The following is a 16660-nucleotide window of genomic DNA, read 5'->3' as shown; positions in this document are numbered from 1 at the left end:
CTGAAGTGCCAATCCTTCAACAAGTTTATCTCATCTCTAAAGGAGTTTATTGCTGTCATAAACTGAGACTTGCAACATTTTGCAAAGCACCCACTCACTGAGTTCTTCACTTGCCTCTAACAGCTATGTCCCAGACAGCAACACTTGCAATATGTTCTTTTCTCGTGGCTTTATTAAAAAACTTGCTACTTGATTTTTTTCCCTTCTTGTTTTATCCTCTCCTTTTTTTTTTTTTTTTTTTTTTTTTGCAAAGCCTTGTTTAGATCATGTTTCTGGCAGCCATACTCTTCAGGTTGTGCAGCTGAAAAGGTCTGTGTGACCACTAGCCCATGCAGTCTTTTTAATGTCATCATCTTTTTAATATCTTGATTTCCTGTCACCTGAGACCCTTTTCTTCCCATTGGATCTCAAAGATAAAGTGCACAGTCAACACATAAACGTGGCACAGGTTTGGATTTGGCTTCACTGACCCATCTGCAGTGACACCCTTTAGTTTCTAGTTCATTCTCAGCACTTACCCGTGTCTGAGTGGTTCAGGTGCTTTCTCTCTGTGTTTACTTGCTTGATTTCATTTCTGCTGCTCGAGATTTCTTCTGCAGTAGCATCAGGTGGGGCTGAGCAGGACAGTGCAGCACTGGTGTGTTAAGGGCTGCCAGGGGGAATCTTCCAACCCTTGGTAGCAAGTACTTCTGTGGCATTTGTTAGTTTTTACAAGATTTCAGTGTGAACCGTTGCAGGGCAGTCCCGGGTGTGCTCGGAGTCTGGGTGGGATCAGGATGTGGGTGCAGCCAGGGCTGCCCAGATCCTCAGCTCTGACCCCTGAGACAATCAGGATGCTCTGCAGACCCAGCTGTTCTTTGTTCCCCTGACACAGACCTGAGTGTTGAAGGGAAATCGGTGAAATTAATTGGAAAGGGATGGGAAGGAGCAGAGGCAGAGATAGCTGGGGGGAAATTCTGCTTTGCTGTGTGCTCAGAGGAGGGACTAAAAAACTAAATTACTGAGGGATAGAGGGGTAAACTTAAGAGGGTGACCAAAGATAGAGCAGTAAACTTTAAAGAAGGTGTTAAAGACTCTGTGCTCTCCTTTCCTGTGCTGTTGTCACTTCTCCCTGTGCTCTCTCCTGTGCCAGGATGCCCAAAGCAGGTACCACGTGGGTGTTTGCTACGAGCAGGGCCTTGGGGTGCAGCAGAACCTGGCAGAGGCACTGAGACACTACAGGGAGGCAGCTGCTGCTGGGAACAGGCATGCCCAGGAGAGACTGAAGCTGTGGGAAGAGGAGCTGGAAGGTATCACAGGGTGGTGGAGGGTGTGGCTCTCCAGGGGGACTGACCCCATAATAGTGGGGCCTGTATTGCCAGAGGAAGGGTCACGTAGGGCCATGGCACTAAGGAGTTCTTTTGACTGAAGGGAAGGGACTACTTTTCAGTTACTTACACTTCTGACCACCTCTTTCTGGCCCAGCTGAAGTGGAGAAGCCATTCCCATAGTCTGATGTGCCACAGAATCATTTAGGGTGGAAAAGACCTCTGAGATCATTGAGTCCAACCTTTCGTGGGTTGGATGGGGCCCTGAGCAACCTGGTGTAGTGGAAGGTGTCCCTGCCCGTGGCAGTGGGGTTGGAATGAGATGATCTCCAAGAACCCTTCCAACCCAGCCCATTCTGTGATTAATATCTCATTTTTCTGTCCTTTCAGATGTGCAGGCAAAGCATCCATTCCCTTCAGGAATACGAGCCTCTTCCTCGAGCCCCAGTTTCTGGGCTCTGGAGCCTGTGTCTGCAGATCTCCACAGCACCCAGCCAGGATGTGCCCTCCCCCTGCCCCACTCTTGGAGCACAGACAGACTCCATGTGATGCTGCTGAGCAGTGCAGGATGGAGCCGTGCCTTCGGACACAGGACAGTGCCTCTGGAAAGGCAGTTCTGGGAGCCCCATGGCTGCTGTTCCTAGAGCAGGCAGTAAGTGACACCAGCACAGGAGAAGGCAACCCTTAGTCTGTGTGGGGCTGGAAGCCCTTAGTCTGTGTGGGGCTGGAAGCCCTTAGTCTGTGTGGGGCTGGAAGCCCTTAGTCTGTGTGGGGCTGGAAACCCTTAGTCTGTGTGGGGCTGGAAACCCTTAGTCTGTGTGGGGCTGGAAACCCTTAGTCTGTGTGGGGCTGGAAATCCTTAGTCTGTGTGGGGCAGGAAGCAGACTGGCAGGGATTGGAAAGGGAAAGCTTCCTGTTCATGAACAGGAGCCATTTTTAAGCCTCGGAGGTTTGAGAATAAACTTTGTGATATTCCTACACCACCATATCATCTGGTCCTCTTACCTTCCAATACAAGGATGTTGCTTTATGCACCTACATTTCTGGATAGAGCAATGTATAGACTCATGGCACAGGTTGCCCAGAGAAGCTGTGGCTGCCCCTGAATCCCTGGAAGTGTCCAAGGCCAGGTTGGACAGGGCTTGGAGCAACCTGGGCTAGTGGAAGGTGTCCCTGCCCATGGCAGGGGGGTGAATGAGATGAGCTTTAAGATCTCCTCCAGCCCAAACCATTCTCTGCCAGCAACCATTCACTGTGATGTGATTTGAGATTATAATTCCAGTAGCCCTACATGTCCTGTACAGTCCCCCAGTGAGGTTTACAAGCCATCATATGGTGATGTTGGCAACTAACCCTGTGATGGGTCTGGCCCACACTCTCTGAGGCAATTTGCTGTCTCCTGAAGGCAAGTTCCTACAGTGGCTCTGCTACCAGCACAGTCTGAGCTCAGCTCTACGTTGCTGTTTTAATCTGCTTCCAAACCTGTGCAAGTAAGAGAGTGAATTCTCATTATTAGGACACAGGTTTTTTGGGATATGACCTGTACCAGTGAGAGTGACAGCTGCCCTCAGCCATCCTGCACCGTGGCCTTCAGTCCCCAGTTGTCATTCCTTCAGCCCTGGCAGTGAGCTGCTCCCGTGGGTGCCACCCTCTGAGTCACAGTGAGCAAGGTTTGCTTCAAAATGTGTATTGGACATGTTTGCTGAGCACGCCAGCCTGTTTCCAGTCAGTGGATAAGGGGTGCTCCCAGCGGGAAGGCACCACTGGCAGGCAGCAGCAGGCAGCTGCTGGGATAATTCCTTCCACTGGGGCAGCTGGATCCGGAAAAAGGCATTTGTCCACACCAGTGTAAACTGGTTCAAGGGCATCTGTGCAAACTGCCCAGCTTCCTGTGGCCGTGGTGCTTGGTGCTTTGTATGGATGAGGCTCTGGAAAACAAAGGCAATGGCCCCATCCTGAACTTGCTCTGGTCTCCATTCAGCAAGGGAGGGGCACAGCCAGCCCTCAACACATCTGATTGTTCTTCTAGTCTGGTCTCTCTTTCTGCTCAGACCAAGCTTTCTTCGACCATTTCCTTTATCAAGCAGGATACAATTAGCAGGAAATTCCTGGGGTGGATTTCCTATGCTGTGATAACCCACAGCGTGCTTACGCACTGGGCAGCTCGGGGCAGGGGCTGGGGGGTTGAAAGCAGGATCAGGAAATTGAACCAAGAGGGAGGAATTTGTCTCCTTTTTAATCTGCTTATTCTAAGGTATTTTGGCGTGAAGATTGTCCTTTAACAGGCACATGGAAGCAACTCTGCAGAGGAAGGTGTGAGGTTTGTCCTCTGCATGTGCTCCTGAGATGCTCCCACAGGGCTGCATCTCCTCAGTCCCAGAATGCTTCCCTTGTGGTTTGCACAGCTGCAGCTCAGTTGGAATTTGGCTCCCTGTCATTGTTTTGGTGCAGGAACCTGTTTTGTTTGTAAAACAAACCAGCAAGAGATTTCTGTTAGCAAACCCAGGACGAACCCATCGTGTGTAGATGCCAGAGATGGGCTCATCTGTGCAAGCATTTTGGAGGCTCCAAACACAACAGTGGATATTTTGGGTGTTAAACAGTCTACCTGGGGAAATCTTACTCTATTGCTCTTGTCATTTGGTTCCAAGAGCAAGAGAAAGGGATAACTTTCTCATTTACTCTGCTTTAAATGATCTGTATGATTGTCTGGTGCTGTGTATACACCTAAAGCTGGGAACTGTCACCTCCAGGTAAAGGGAAAAGAACATGGGTTGGACACTGTTGAGATGGTCCAGGATTGTGGTACCTGTTCTTTTTCAACTTAACAGCAAAATGCAAGCCAAAAATATCACCCAAAGACCCCTGATGTGACAGCAAATGAGCAAATCTGCTTTGGCCCTGAACACGTTGTGAGCTGGGGTGTCTGTGGTGAAGTCAGTGTAGTGTTTTTGCTGTGAAGATGTGAAGGGAAGCAGGTGAGAGCAGTGCCCTGTGTCACCAGTGACACTGCAGTGCTGGCAGGGAGGTGATGCACACCCTCATTCCCATCTTTGACCCCCCTCCCACCTACACAGCATGCCCCAAATCTTTTCTGGTGTTTTATTCCATAGCTGGAAGGCCCAAACTCTGGTACAGAGAAGAGTCCCCCGTGTGTGCAGGATCCAAAATCCCTTCCCTGCCATCCACACACTGCTGGGGAGCCTGTGGATGCACTGCAGCTGCCTTCCCATTCTCTGTGAGTGCAGATCCACCCTGGGGAAGCACAAACACCTGTGTGCTTCCTCCTTTGTTACCAATATCTTAGTTTTCCCACCCATGCAATTATCCCAAAACTGTCTTACAGCTCACACACAGACAGATCAAAGTGAAAACCCATAATAAGGGTGAAGCTGGAGACTGAATATTTCAAAACAGTGTTTTCACGCTTCCCTTTTCCCAGGTTACCTTTGGCAGACTCCAGCCATCTGTTGTCTGCTTCTGGATAAGGACTATGCTCCAAAATCCAACGGCCTCCAAAGAGAATCGAATAGAACAGAATCATTAAGGTTGGAAAAGACCTCCAAGATTGAGTCCAGCCTTTGTCACCACCTTGTCAACCAGATCAGAGCACCGAGTGCCACGTCCATTTGTTATGGGGAAGGAATTTGTGAGCACCTGGTGCAGCCATAGGAGAGATGCCAGTGCTGATTTTGGGGTGTTTAACAAAATGCAAATTCACAGTGGTAGAACCACAAAAGCTGGAAGGATCAGTGGGAGACAACAGGCACATCCTCTCCTTTCCCAGCTGCCATTCCAGGCTTCCTGCACGTTTGTCAGCTACACTGCACCTTGTTCCAGAGAGGGTAATGTTAGAAAAAAAGTTTTATTTAAATAACTGAAATCCTGGAGCCCAACTCTGCAGCACATGTCAGAGTCCATGACAGGTATCTGGATGTCCGTGGTGCACAGTCTGATCATGTGGACGTTCCTTGCTGTGCTGTTGTTCCAACAACCCCCCATCCCCTCATAGCCTGTCCTGGGAGGAAGGGGTGACCTGAGTGTGCTGGGAGGCTGGAAGGGGAGGAAGGCAAGGACAGGCAGGTAGAGGGCAACTAAACAAGGTGAAATCAGTGATGGAGAAAGTTGCTGGGGCGAGGCAAAGGAAGGACCATGCCTGTTGGGATTGTCTAGACATGGGCGATACAGTGACCCTGCTGGAGCCCACGTGTGCACCCAAGGCTCTGTCTGACTCCCATCTCCTTCTCACAGGCACCAGCAGAACCTACAGAACAGCAGCAGTGTCCTCCAGCCCCAGGCCCTTCCCACGTGCCGACAGCTGCCGCAGGAGCCCCGCGCCTGTCTCGCTGTGGACTTGGACCTTCTGGGACAGAATCATTTCAAAGAGGGTGCTCATCTCCGACAGGAAGGTGCTGGTCAGCCTCGTCCCAGCAGCGCTGGAGTCAGCCCCAGCACCTTTGCCAAAGGTCTCAAAGGTCCTTGGTTTCTCCTGCCTTGCGGCCTCCTCCTCCTGAGAGGAGTGGGGGTTGTCAGGGGAGAAGACGTTGTCCTTGTAGCTGCTGGTGAGGGGGAAGGAGAGCCGGGCCATCCACGCCGGGTCTGCAGCCGTGAGCCTCTTGAGGGCCAGCTCTGAGGGAGACAGGGAGCAGAGGAGACCACAGGAGAGAAGAGAGGGAAAAAAATCAAATAAATAAAATTGATTAATGAGAAGATCTCCTGAAATCAGTGAGAGAAGTGATTGTAAACAGGTCTAGGGAGAAACTACCAAATCATACAACCCAGCAGCTTAGTAAAACCAAGCAAAATAGAACTGGTTTAAAACTACTGGGGTTTTTTGTTTTGTGTTATTGTAATAACCATTAGAATCACTTTGCTTCCTCATTTGTTGCAGCCTGGAGTGGCACTTCACTAAATTGTTAGCAAAGCCAGAGAGAGGGAGGGTTTAGGACTGGCTAAAGGGGAGCTGACAATGGAAATCTTGCAAGGGGGAAGTACTGGACACAAAGATAGTGGACTTCCCTTCAGGGTCACTCCAGGGGGGGAATTTGCTGCTAAGCAGGCAGATTGAGACTGAGAAGAAATGGGTTATTGTGAAAACAATAATAGCAGAATGAAATTCTGGATTATAAAATGCACAGCTGGGTGGTTGAGCACTAGTAACAAACAATTGAGCTATAAAGTGGTTGTTCCTCGATTGGAAACAGCTGAGGAGCAGTGGGAGCCTGGGCTGGGGGTTGGGGCAGGCTCCTTAGTGCACCAGTAATGTGATTTTGTCCCAGAAATGGAATCATCCAGTGTGTTGGTCAAGGTATGAAGGCATATCCATGGTATTGTTACCGGGTCTGGGGAGACATGATTAGGAGAATTACACACAAATCTGATTATCCATCCAGAGGAGAGGGGAGCCGGAATGACACCAGGGTAGGGAAAACTGGGGATGAAAGCAGGAGTGATCCAGGATGACATGATGGACACTCCAAGAGTGGGGGTTACTGCTCCTAAGGAAGCAAGTGCTCCCCAGGGCCCTGCTGCAACCTGCCACTATTTTGAGGAGACAAGCACCGGCAAAGGAAATCTTTAGGCTTAAAATAGTGCTGGCAAAAGAAGAAGTGATTACAACTGTCCATGAATAAACATCTCCTGGAAAAGAAAGGAAGGACCCCAGAGCAGGGAGAGCCTGGAATAGCTTCCCCGTCAGACGGCAGGAAAGGAAACGGGGGTTCTTGTTTTCTGAGGTAGTTGGTAAACAAGAGTCCGTGCTGAGGAGCACAGAGCTGCCTTCCAGCCCCACGTTGTTCCTTCCCAAAGCATATCCCAGAACCCCTGGGGGGTTGGAAGCGACCACCTGGTTTGTGAAACACTTTGAGAGCAGTAAAACAAGTCACAGGTGTCTGGTAACAAAACACAGCAGTCCCAGGGTGGCCAGAGCTGGTGTCACTAATAATTGTGTGGCTCTGACTCGTACAGTGACCTCTGGAAGGAGGGTCTCCATTCTGATGCAGTTATCCTGCTGCTTCCAGAGGATAATCAGTATCCTCTCCCAGCCTGGGACACAGGGTCCCCACTCAGTGACTGAGACAAGGCTCCTTCCTCAGCCAACCAGTCCTTTTTCTCTGAAAAACTGCTTTCCTTGCGTGGAATGGGGGTGAGAGCTGGGACTCAAACCTGGTAAGGAGAGAAGGGCAAGTACATCACTTAGGTTTTTGTTTCAGATGAAGCCCCAAAATTCTTTTGCGTTGCTTCACTTCCAGGATTTCTTTCTGCAATCTCAGTATTCTTTCGGTCACAGTGACTGTTCCTTAACACATCACCCAAGAGTGCTGCAGCCCCGTGGTTTTGCTCTAAAACACCCAGTTTTCTCCTCCCAGTCTGCAAGAAGCCACTGCATTCCCTGAATATTTGGATGCCTCAGCTCTGGAGCAGGACACAACCAGTCTGCTCCCTGCTGGGAGAGCCACGACTCCGTGGGCTGATGGTCCTGTGGCCATGAAACATTTTGATTAGGTTTGTTTAATTTGACTAATAACTCTTTACTGCCTTGTTTTAATGGTGCTTTGAGAGCAGGGGTTGTTTTTATCATCAATAAAGTTCTATCTCTCATCTGCTGCTGGGAGAGGCTGTGCTTGGCTGGTGGGGGTCGGCGTTAACAGAGGGGGCCGAGTTCATCCCGCAGCATAAACAACCCCAGAGCTGCCTGGGACTGATTAATCCCACAGTTCCTCCTGCTGGGAACAGCACAAAGGCCCAGACAGCCTCAGCCAGCTGTTAAGATACTCCTGAGCCCAAGCAAAGCTTCCTTCCTCCCTCTCAGGATGCAAGTCCACTTCTCTGTTTGTGTTTGGGAGAGGAGGAAGGAGCCCGGCAGCTCCAGCGTCTGCGCCCTGTCGCCTTCTCGGGAAGCTCTGGGCTCATGGTGAGGGTTTTTCACCACTGGAACAGGGCAGCCTCCTTGGGAACGGCCAGCAGGAAGCCACATGGGCACAGCCTCAGCATTCCCTGCTGGCATTCACTGAGAAATGGAACACAGTTCCTTCCAAAAAGAACCAACTTGACATTGTCACGATGGGGAATCGTGCTCTGCAAACTTGTCAGGGTCTGGATGAAGAGTCCTGGATAACTTTGGACAAGGGCATGGAGTGATAGAACAAGGGAGAACACACTGACAGACAGCAGGGTTAGATGGGATATTGGGAAGAAATTCTTCCCTGTGAGGGTGGTGGGGCACTGCCCAGGGAAGTGGTGGAATCATCATCCCTGGAAGCATTCAAAAAACATGGATGTGGCACCTGGGGACACGGGTTAGTGGTGGACCTGGCAGTGCTGGGGTGATGGATTCGATGGTCTGAGAGGGCTTTGCCAACCTTAATGATTCTGTGAAGTTCCAGTACTTTGGCAAAAGGGTTTTTTCCTACCAGATCCAAGAGTGATGTGAGATGTTATTTCATGGATCTGCCCCACCACAGCATGGATTTTCTAGGATGCTCCTTGTGGGCAGGACTGAATCCAGACAGAGATCCCTTTAGTGGGATGGGTGCCTGTCAGTGCACCATGAGATGCACGTGGGCTCCTGTTCACTCCCTGCCCTTGGCTGCAGGACCTTTAAATCCAAAAACCTTTCAGCTCTCATTTTACCCAGCCTTTCCTTCATTTACTCCTTACCAGAATAAAACAGCAGGGAGGCAAATGGGGAGAAGCAGCCGGTTCTCTCCCTAAGGAAGAGCACCAAAAATGCCCAACTCTGGAATTAAAACCACCCCAGCAGCAAACCTCAACGAGTTCCTCTTCTTCCACAATGAAATTTCTGCTACAGGACATGAGTCAGCCCAACTCTTTCAAATTGAAATGCCAGTAGAGGAGATTTTTAGAACAAATCAATAAAAGGAACATGTAGAAAATGTCAGGCCCAGATGGTATTCACCCCAGAGAGCCAGAGGAACTCAGATATGAAATTGCCTGGTTTATTAGCTGCTGTTGGTTAACTACTGCTTCAAATGAACAGGGATCAGAGGAAGGGAAGGAGAAATTGTGACAGGAGTTTTTAAGCGTGCGAAGGTGAATCTGGTGTGGGCAAATTCATAGAAATCCTCCTGTGCCTGGTTCAGCACAGGGACAAGGAGGTGCTGTTCCAAAGGGAACCAACGTGACACTGTCAAGGCAGGGAATTCTGCAAATTTGTTGGAGTCTTTGGAAGGGCTGGATGAAGAGTCCTGGGTGACTTTGGACAAGGGCATGGAGTGACAGGACAAGGGGGAATGGCTTCAAACTGCCAGAGGGCCAGGGTAGATTGGATTTTAGGAAGAAATCCTTCCCTGTGAGGGTGGGGAGACCCTGGCACAGGTTGCCCAGAGAAGCTGTGGCTGCCCCTGGATCCCTGGAAGTGTCCAAGGCCAGGTTGGACGGGGCTTGGAGCAACCTGGGCTAGTGGAAGGTGTCCCTGCCCATGGCAGGGGGTGGCATGAGATGATCTTTAAGGTCTCTCCCAACCCAAACCATTCCATGATTCAATTCTATGATGACAGAGGACACCTGAGCTGGTGGAAAAGCACCAGCCAGGCTCTCAGGGACCTGAGCTGTCCCTGAATCAACAGCCAGGGACTAATGTGTGTTAAAAGCTGGGAAGTGAGGGTAGGAATAATTAATCTTCCCCACCAAGGGAGGTCATTAGCAGAGTCCCAGAGTATCTGCTCATCACAGTGATAAATGATGTGGAGAAGGGGACAGTGTTGGTGTCGACTCTACAGAAACACCCAAAAGCAGAGGGTTGTGAAGGACCTAATAATGCTGAGAGCCGTGAGTAACACGTGGCTGGTGGATTTCTGTGTCACCAACTGTTGGACAATTGTCCCAGGGAATAACATGTCATGTACTGATGACTCTCCCACCATGCAGAGGAGGGGTTTGGGAGTCACCCCAACAGTCTGGTGACAGAGCTTGTGGGGAGCTTGGGCAGTACAGGAATGAAGAACAAACCGGAAAACCTCCTTGTACCCCCAGTGGCTCCTAAACACTGGACACAATTCTGGTCACCACATCTCAGTAAGGAGACACTAAAATTAGTAGCAGGTTGGTCACTGGAGATGAGACTGGATTAGAGGAAAGGGGAGCCTGATGGGGCTTGACAAGGACAACTCTCCACCTTTCTCACTCTGCATGGACTAGGAGAGCATGAAAAGGAGGGGCTCGGGTCAGGGTGGGAAGCAGATCACCAGGTGCAATGTTAAACTGGACTTCACCCCTACACAACAACAGAGCTCAGCCTCACACATCAGCTAAACAACAGCAGAGACATCCAGGAGATCTTTCATAAACACAGGAACAAATCCAACATGAAGTTCAGCAAGTGCCTTTTTGCTGGGCACTGCCTGGTACTGAAAGCCTGGGATGGTCCAGCCATGCTGTCCCAAGCATCTGCCACTGTCAGAGACACTCCAGGAGATGAGATGTCCCCAGGCCAGCCAGTTTGACCTCCTGAATGGGGTTAGTGTGTTATCTGAGGAGACCCCAGTGCCGTAACCCCCACCAGCCCCAGCGTTCTCCCAGTGGCAAGGCCATCTCACCTGCCTGTGGCTCCAGGAGGGTCTCCAGTTCCTCTCCCACCAGCTGCGGCACCGAGAGCTCGAAGCCGCTGTCGGAGTCGCGGTCCTCGGCCTCGCTCTCGCCGTGCCCGCTGTCCTTCGTGCTCTGGCAGTCAGTGTCCAGCCCTGCAGCCCTGCCAGGGGACACAGCACCCGAGTCACTTCAGCTCCCACCACAGCCCCTTGAAGGTGTTTGTGTCAGTCCCCCACAGAATGACCCAAGGAGGGGGTGTGGGCACCCTCTCGGAACCGAAGGCACACTGATTTCAGTCCCCACTAAGAAATCCATTTGGGGGTTGTTTGGGTTACACAAGGGGCTGCTATACATTTCTTCTGTCCTTCTTCAAGGAGATCATAGAATCACAGAATGGTTTGGGTTGGAAGTGACCTTATAGCTCATCATGCTCCACCCCCTGCCATGGGAAGAGACACCTTCCACTAGACCAGGTTGCTCCAAGCCCTGTCCAACCTGGTCATGAACACTTCCAGGGCATATCCATAGCAAACAGAGAGCTGGCTCCTCCCTATAAATTCAGAGGAGCTTCCCACCTGCAGGATCAGGTGAGGAACATCACAGCTCTGACCCAGCAGCCCTAGAACCTCTCTCCCTCCCTCTCCATCCTCAGAAGATGCAGATGAGAAAGGTGGAGAAAGTTGTGTCTGCCCATGGCTTGGGCAGGTGTGGATGGGAGGACATCTGGCATCTTCAGGAGTGTTCACCCAGAAATGTCAACAGCATAATTTAATGGGAACACCATGAAGTTTGGCTCTGGGAACATCTTTTGCACACAGCTGGGATATCTCAGTTCTTCCAAACCCGCTGGCATTGTCTCCCTCTCTTGCCTCCTGGCACAGGGAGAGGTGCCCCAAATTCATGTCAACAGCCAACAGCATCTCTATGAAAGTGCCCAAAACCATGGGAAAACTCATCCTTGTGTTGCTGCCTCCAGAGCTGGGCCCCTCTGTGCTCCTGAGTGTCCTTGTCCATTACACTGGAACCCACTGGTTCCCTTACATTGTCCATTACACTGGAACCCCTGGCAAGGACAGGATGGAACTGCCAAAGGTGCCCCAGGAAGGAGGCCAAGGGCAGTGGAATACAACAGGAGCACGGCCATCCCCTGCAGGCAGGACCCACCTGCCCAATCTCAGGGCGAGGCTTTGCTGCCCCAGTGCTGCCCTCGGAGGCTGTTGGGGCTGGTGAGGCCGAAGCAGGGGCAGCAGAGACACGAGGGAAGGGGGCGTGGGAGAGGGAAGGGCCGGGATCCAGCCTTACCTGCTGCCGTTCTTGGCCGTGTACTTGTTTCCCCTGTAGTTTGTTTTGGGCTGGAACTGGCCCTGGTGCAGCAGGGAGAGCAGCTGGGAGATTTGCTGTAAGGCAGGAAAAGCCTGTTGAGCCCCGGCGGTCGCCACTCAAGCTGCTTCCTGCCAGGACGTCCCCGCGGACCCCCCGGCCTTTTTATAGCGTTTCCTCCTCCTGCAGATGGTTCGGCAGCCCCGGGCAGGGGGAAAAACAAGCGGCCGGGAGCCCACCTGGCCCCCCTGCGCCATCTGCCTGCCTTTCCCTGCCCACACACTCCCCTGGGAACGGGAGCACGGGATTGTCCCCTTCTCCCTGGGACAGACACCCTCCCTCCCAGCTCCCAGGGTGTTCTGGTGAGCGTGGGGAGACCCTGCCCGTGGTGGGGTGGATGTTCATCCCACCCAGCACCTCTGCCCAGGGCCGGGGAAGGAGATCAACCAACGACCATCAGGGTGCACATTCCCACCACCCCAGGGTGGGCGAGACTCGTGAAAGGAAGGAGTGGAGGGGTGCACAGCTCTGGGAATGCACAGGGCAGCTCTCACCTGCACTGGGGGTGACTCCATGGCGAACTCCCCCGTGGGGCTCTGCTCTGCCAGGGCCACCAGCGACAGCCGCACCAGGCTCCGGAGGATCTGCTGGTGGGGCTGGGGCTGCCCAGGCCCTCCAGCACCCACGGGCTGCTCGGGTGGCAGCTGGGGCTGTCCCATGGGTGGCTTCACCAGGCTCTTGCTGTGCTTTGGTGCTTCCGGGGGGCTCGCGGCCTCTTTCCCCAAATGTTTGGGTCTGTGGGGCTGGCAGGGCCGGCGCTGCAGGATGGGCAGCTCGAAGGTCTCCTGCTGCTCCTCTGAGTCTTTTTGAGTCCTCTGATTTCTCAGGGTCCTGTAGAGAGTGGGGGTGAGGTGGAGGGGAGGCTGTGGGTAGCCCCCTGGCACAGGGGGGGCTGTGCCAGCTGGATCCTCCTGGCAGGGCTGGGGGGGCTCAACCTCCCGAGGGCGGCCCCGGAGCAGCGGGATGAGGTGGATGTCAGTCTTCTGGATCTGCCTGGGTGGCTTCTTGAGCTGCTGCTGCCTGCGGGCATCCTCTGCCTCCCTGCAGTTGTAGGCCATGCCATCCTTCTTCTCCTTCTTCCGCAGAGACAGGGTCAGAGCCAGGAGGAGAAGGCACCCACCCAGGAGAGCAGCCAGACAGATCACCACCACCACGGAGAGGCTCAGCCACCCGGGGTCCTGGGCTGAGATTTTGGAGAACGCCCCGTGATGCCGGAAAACCAAGCGGAGCCGGGCCAGGGTGTGCAGGGGGGTGTCCCCCTCGTCGCTCACCCGGACCAGCAGCTCCCGCTCACTGCCGGCCAGGCTGCTGGCATTGCTGGCATTGAGGAAGACCTGCCCGGAGAGAGGGTCCAGGATGAAGAGCCCAGCATCATCCCCCCCCACCAGATCATACCGGAGAGCCCCATTGCTGCCAGAGTCCACGTCCCTGGCCACGATGGTGAAGAGGAAGGGACTGCCAGCACATGATACGAGTGTTGTGTTGGTCTCTGCTGCAGCCCCTTGGGTGCTCCTGTTCCCAGGGACCACCCAGAAGCACCCTGTCTCCACACTGACCAGGACAGAGAGCGTGGCTGCACCTCCCACCAGCACTGGCATGGTGATGACGGGCGCGTTGTCGTTGCGGTCGAGCACCGCCAGCCTGATGGAGATGTTGGATGCCAGCTTGGGGTGACCTCCATCCTCCGCAGTCACCAAGAACTCCAAGCTACTCACCTGCTCATAATCAAAAGCCTGGAGGGCAAAAACATCCCCGGTGGTGGGGTCGACTGAGACCAAAGCCGAAGCGGAGGAGTCTGGGATGCTGTAGGTGATTTTCCCGTTGAAGCCCAGGTCGGGGTCAGTGGCACGGACAGTGAGCAGGAAAGCAGGTGCTTCGCTGTTCTCAGCAACAGCAGCCTCGTAGTTGGCCCTGTCGAAGGCCGGGGCGTTGTCATTGACATCACTGATGCAGATGGTGAGGTGTTTGAGCACGGCCAGGGACAGGTCCCCCAGGTCCCGCACCACCAGCGTCAGGTTGTACTCGGCGCGCAGCTCCCTGTCCAGCGCGGCGTTGGTCATCAGCACGTAGCTGTGGCTGTTGGTCCTCTTCAGCCTGAAGTGCTCGTCCCCTTGGCTGAGGGAGCAAAGCACTTGCCCATTGCTTCCTGAGTCAGGGTCACTGGCTGTCACCAGAGCCACAAAGCTGTCCTTGGGAAGGGCTTCGGACAGCACGGGCACCCGCGCGGCCCAGGTGACGTGGACGTCGGGAGCGTTGTCGTTGACGTCCAGGACTTTGACCAGGACCTTGCAGTGTGCTGGGATGGGGTTGGCACCCAGATCCCGGGCCTGCACATCCAGCTCGTAGGTGTGGGTTTCCTCGTAGTCCAGAGGGTGCTTCAGGATGATGCTGCCCGTGCGGGCGTCAACGCTGAAGGTGCTCAGCACCTCGGGGGGCGCGTGTTTGCTCAGGCTGTACTCGATCTCCCCGTTGGGACCCTGGTCGGGGTCGGTGGCCGTGACCGTCACAAGGAGGGTCCCGGGCAGAGCATCCTCCCGAACCTCCACTGTCAAGGAGCTCTCTGCAAAGACGGGGCTGTTGTCATTGGAGTCGAGGACAATGACTTTAATTAAAGCAGTACCTGATTTTGGTGGCTCCCCGTGGTCAGTGGCCGTCAGCTCGAGGTCGAAGGAGGAGTGCAGCTCCCGGTCCACTTCTTTAACCACGACGAGCTCCGCGTGCCTCATCCCATCGGAGCTGGAGATGACCTCCAGAGCAAAGTGCTCACTGGGGGAGAGGGCATAGGAGCAGCGGGCATTGGGGCCAGCATCAGCATCCAGGGCTCGATCCAGCGGGATCCGTGTCTGCAGGGACGCGCTCTCCGAAATCTCCAGCTCCAGCTCGGGCGTGGGGAACCGCGGCGCGTTGTCGTTGACATCCAGCACTTGAACCTCCACGTGGATCAGCGCCAGGTTTTGGGCAGCCAGCACATCAAATGAGACCCAGCAGGGATCACTGTGCCGGCACAGCTGCTCCCTGTCCACCCGCCCAGCCGTGCTGAGCGCCCCGTCCCCGCTGCCCACGCGCAGAGGGAACCTCCCGGGGGTCTCCATCAGCTGGAAGGTCTCCGCTGTGTCGCCGCTCTCGCCCCCCTCGAAGTGCTCAGCCAGTGTCCCAATGACCGTCCCCGGTGGCACCTCCTCGAACACCCGGTACTGCACCGTGAACGTGGCGACCTCCTGGGCGTCGGCGCAGAGGAACAGGTACCACCAGAGTGCCGGGAGCTGCAGGGTGGAACGGCCCAGCAAGAGGATGCTGCTGGCAAAGCTCAGTGTCCCCCTGCCCCGGGGCACTGCCGGGGGCCTGCCCGCCCGCCGCCGCATGGCCACGGAGTCCTCACGGCGACCGTGAGTCCTCGGCATCCTCTCCCATCCCCAAGTCCCACGGGCACCGCTCAGTGGTTAGTGGTTGGAAAGGAGAAGAAATCACAAGCCAGTCTGGTGGTTTTCCCCCTCCCTGCCATCACCGGCAGGCAGTGGGTGCTCCCAACCCAAGGTGCTCCCCAGGCTGGAATGCTCAGCCCGGAGCGGAGGAACCGCCACCGGCGCAGCGTCCGGCCGGCTGGGAGCCGGGAGCTGGACCAGCCGACCTTCCTATGGAAACCACACCTACAGGAAAAGGGAGGACCGGGCTGGTACAATGCTGGGGCGGGGTGGGGGCTCATGGGGCAGCACATGGCCCAGCTGGGAGAGGGGTGTGGATGTGCCCTCCATTCCCAACCTGCAGGGACCATCACCTGCCTGCTGCCACCTGCGAAACGCACTGCACTGAAGGTGTGACTCCTGCAGACAGTCCTTGACCTCCCACGAACCTCTTGTGCTTTTGGAAGAGGTCTGTGAGTACCAGCTGTGATGGACAATGCTCCTGCATTGCCCCAAAGCCTTGCTCCCCACACTGTTACATTTCTGACTTGGATTTGCTCTCATTCTGTCCAAATCCAGAGTGCAATCCCTGCTCCTTGCTCTGTCTGTTGAGGGCCCACATCACCTTTCCCAGCACACAGCTTTGGATGATGTCACAGCTTCAGTCTCAGCTGGACACACCAAATTGAGCTGATGAATCACTGGGAGTGTGGCCACAACAAACACAGGCAGGAGGGCACAAGGGAAGGAGGGAGGTGCTGGCAGACACGAGCTGTGTCCTGTCAGGCCTCTCCCATCCCCTGCATCAGTCTGTCCTGGCCAGTCCTGTCTTGGCACGTGCTCCATCCCAGCCTGGCTCAGCACTGATTTCCCCAGTGCCACTCCTCACTCAGCACTGATCCTACACCACCAAATCCCTTCTTGGCCTTATTTCAGCCCCTTACCCCCAGCCCCCCTTGGAGCAGCCAGTGCGAGGCTGCACAGCTGTTCCACCCATACCACCACATCTGGCCAGCTGTGCAC

At 54.2% G+C, this 16660-nt stretch overlaps 2 protein-coding genes across 2 annotated transcripts in view; one reads left to right on the top strand and one right to left on the bottom strand.

Moving 5' to 3' along the window:
* The window catches only part of KIAA0141 (KIAA0141 ortholog), a 20491-nt gene extending 14818 nt beyond the window's left edge, over positions 1-5673 (top strand). The window contains exons 10-12 of the mRNA XM_017830377.1: positions 1133-1289; positions 1698-1959; positions 5559-5673. Of these exons, the coding sequence (XP_017685866.1) occupies positions 1133-1289; positions 1698-1951 (411 nt within the window). The 3' untranslated portion in view covers positions 1952-1959; positions 5559-5673. The remainder of the gene's footprint in view (positions 1-1132; positions 1290-1697; positions 1960-5558) is intronic.
* On the bottom strand, positions 4434-15637 carry PCDH12 (protocadherin 12). Its single transcript, XM_017830376.1, has 4 exons — positions 12731-15637; positions 12159-12253; positions 10865-11016; positions 4434-5936 (listed from the first exon to the last, which is right to left on the bottom strand). Exons 1-4 carry the CDS (start codon positions 15635-15637, stop codon positions 5572-5574), a joined length of 3519 nt encoding a protein of 1172 aa, XP_017685865.1. The 3' UTR covers positions 4434-5571.
* Between the last annotated feature and the right edge of the window lie 1023 nt (positions 15638-16660).

The sequence above is a fragment of the Lepidothrix coronata genome, unplaced genomic scaffold (genome assembly GCF_001604755.1).
Source record: "Lepidothrix coronata isolate B3197 unplaced genomic scaffold, Lepidothrix_coronata-1.0 Scaffold178, whole genome shotgun sequence".
In the NCBI taxonomy this organism is placed as follows: Eukaryota; Metazoa; Chordata; class Aves; order Passeriformes; family Pipridae; genus Lepidothrix; species Lepidothrix coronata.
Note: the sequence above shows the minus strand (reverse complement) of the source record. Positions and strands in the feature narration are given on the sequence as shown.

Bases quoted from the DNA above. Each gene is read 5' to 3' on its own strand.
- PCDH12 (XM_017830376.1), bottom strand. From the start codon at position 15,637: ATGCCGAGGACTCACGGTCGCCGTGAGGACTCCGTGGCCATGCGGCGG. The intron at 11,017-12,158 runs GTAAGGCTGGAT...GTCCCCTGGCAG, and splicing joins ACGGCCAAGAACGGCAGCAG to GGCTGCAGGGCTGGACACTG. The intron at 5,937-10,864 runs GTGAGATGGCCT...TGTCTCCCTCAG, and splicing joins CCTCCTGGAGCCACAGGCAG to AGCTGGCCCTCAAGAGGCTC.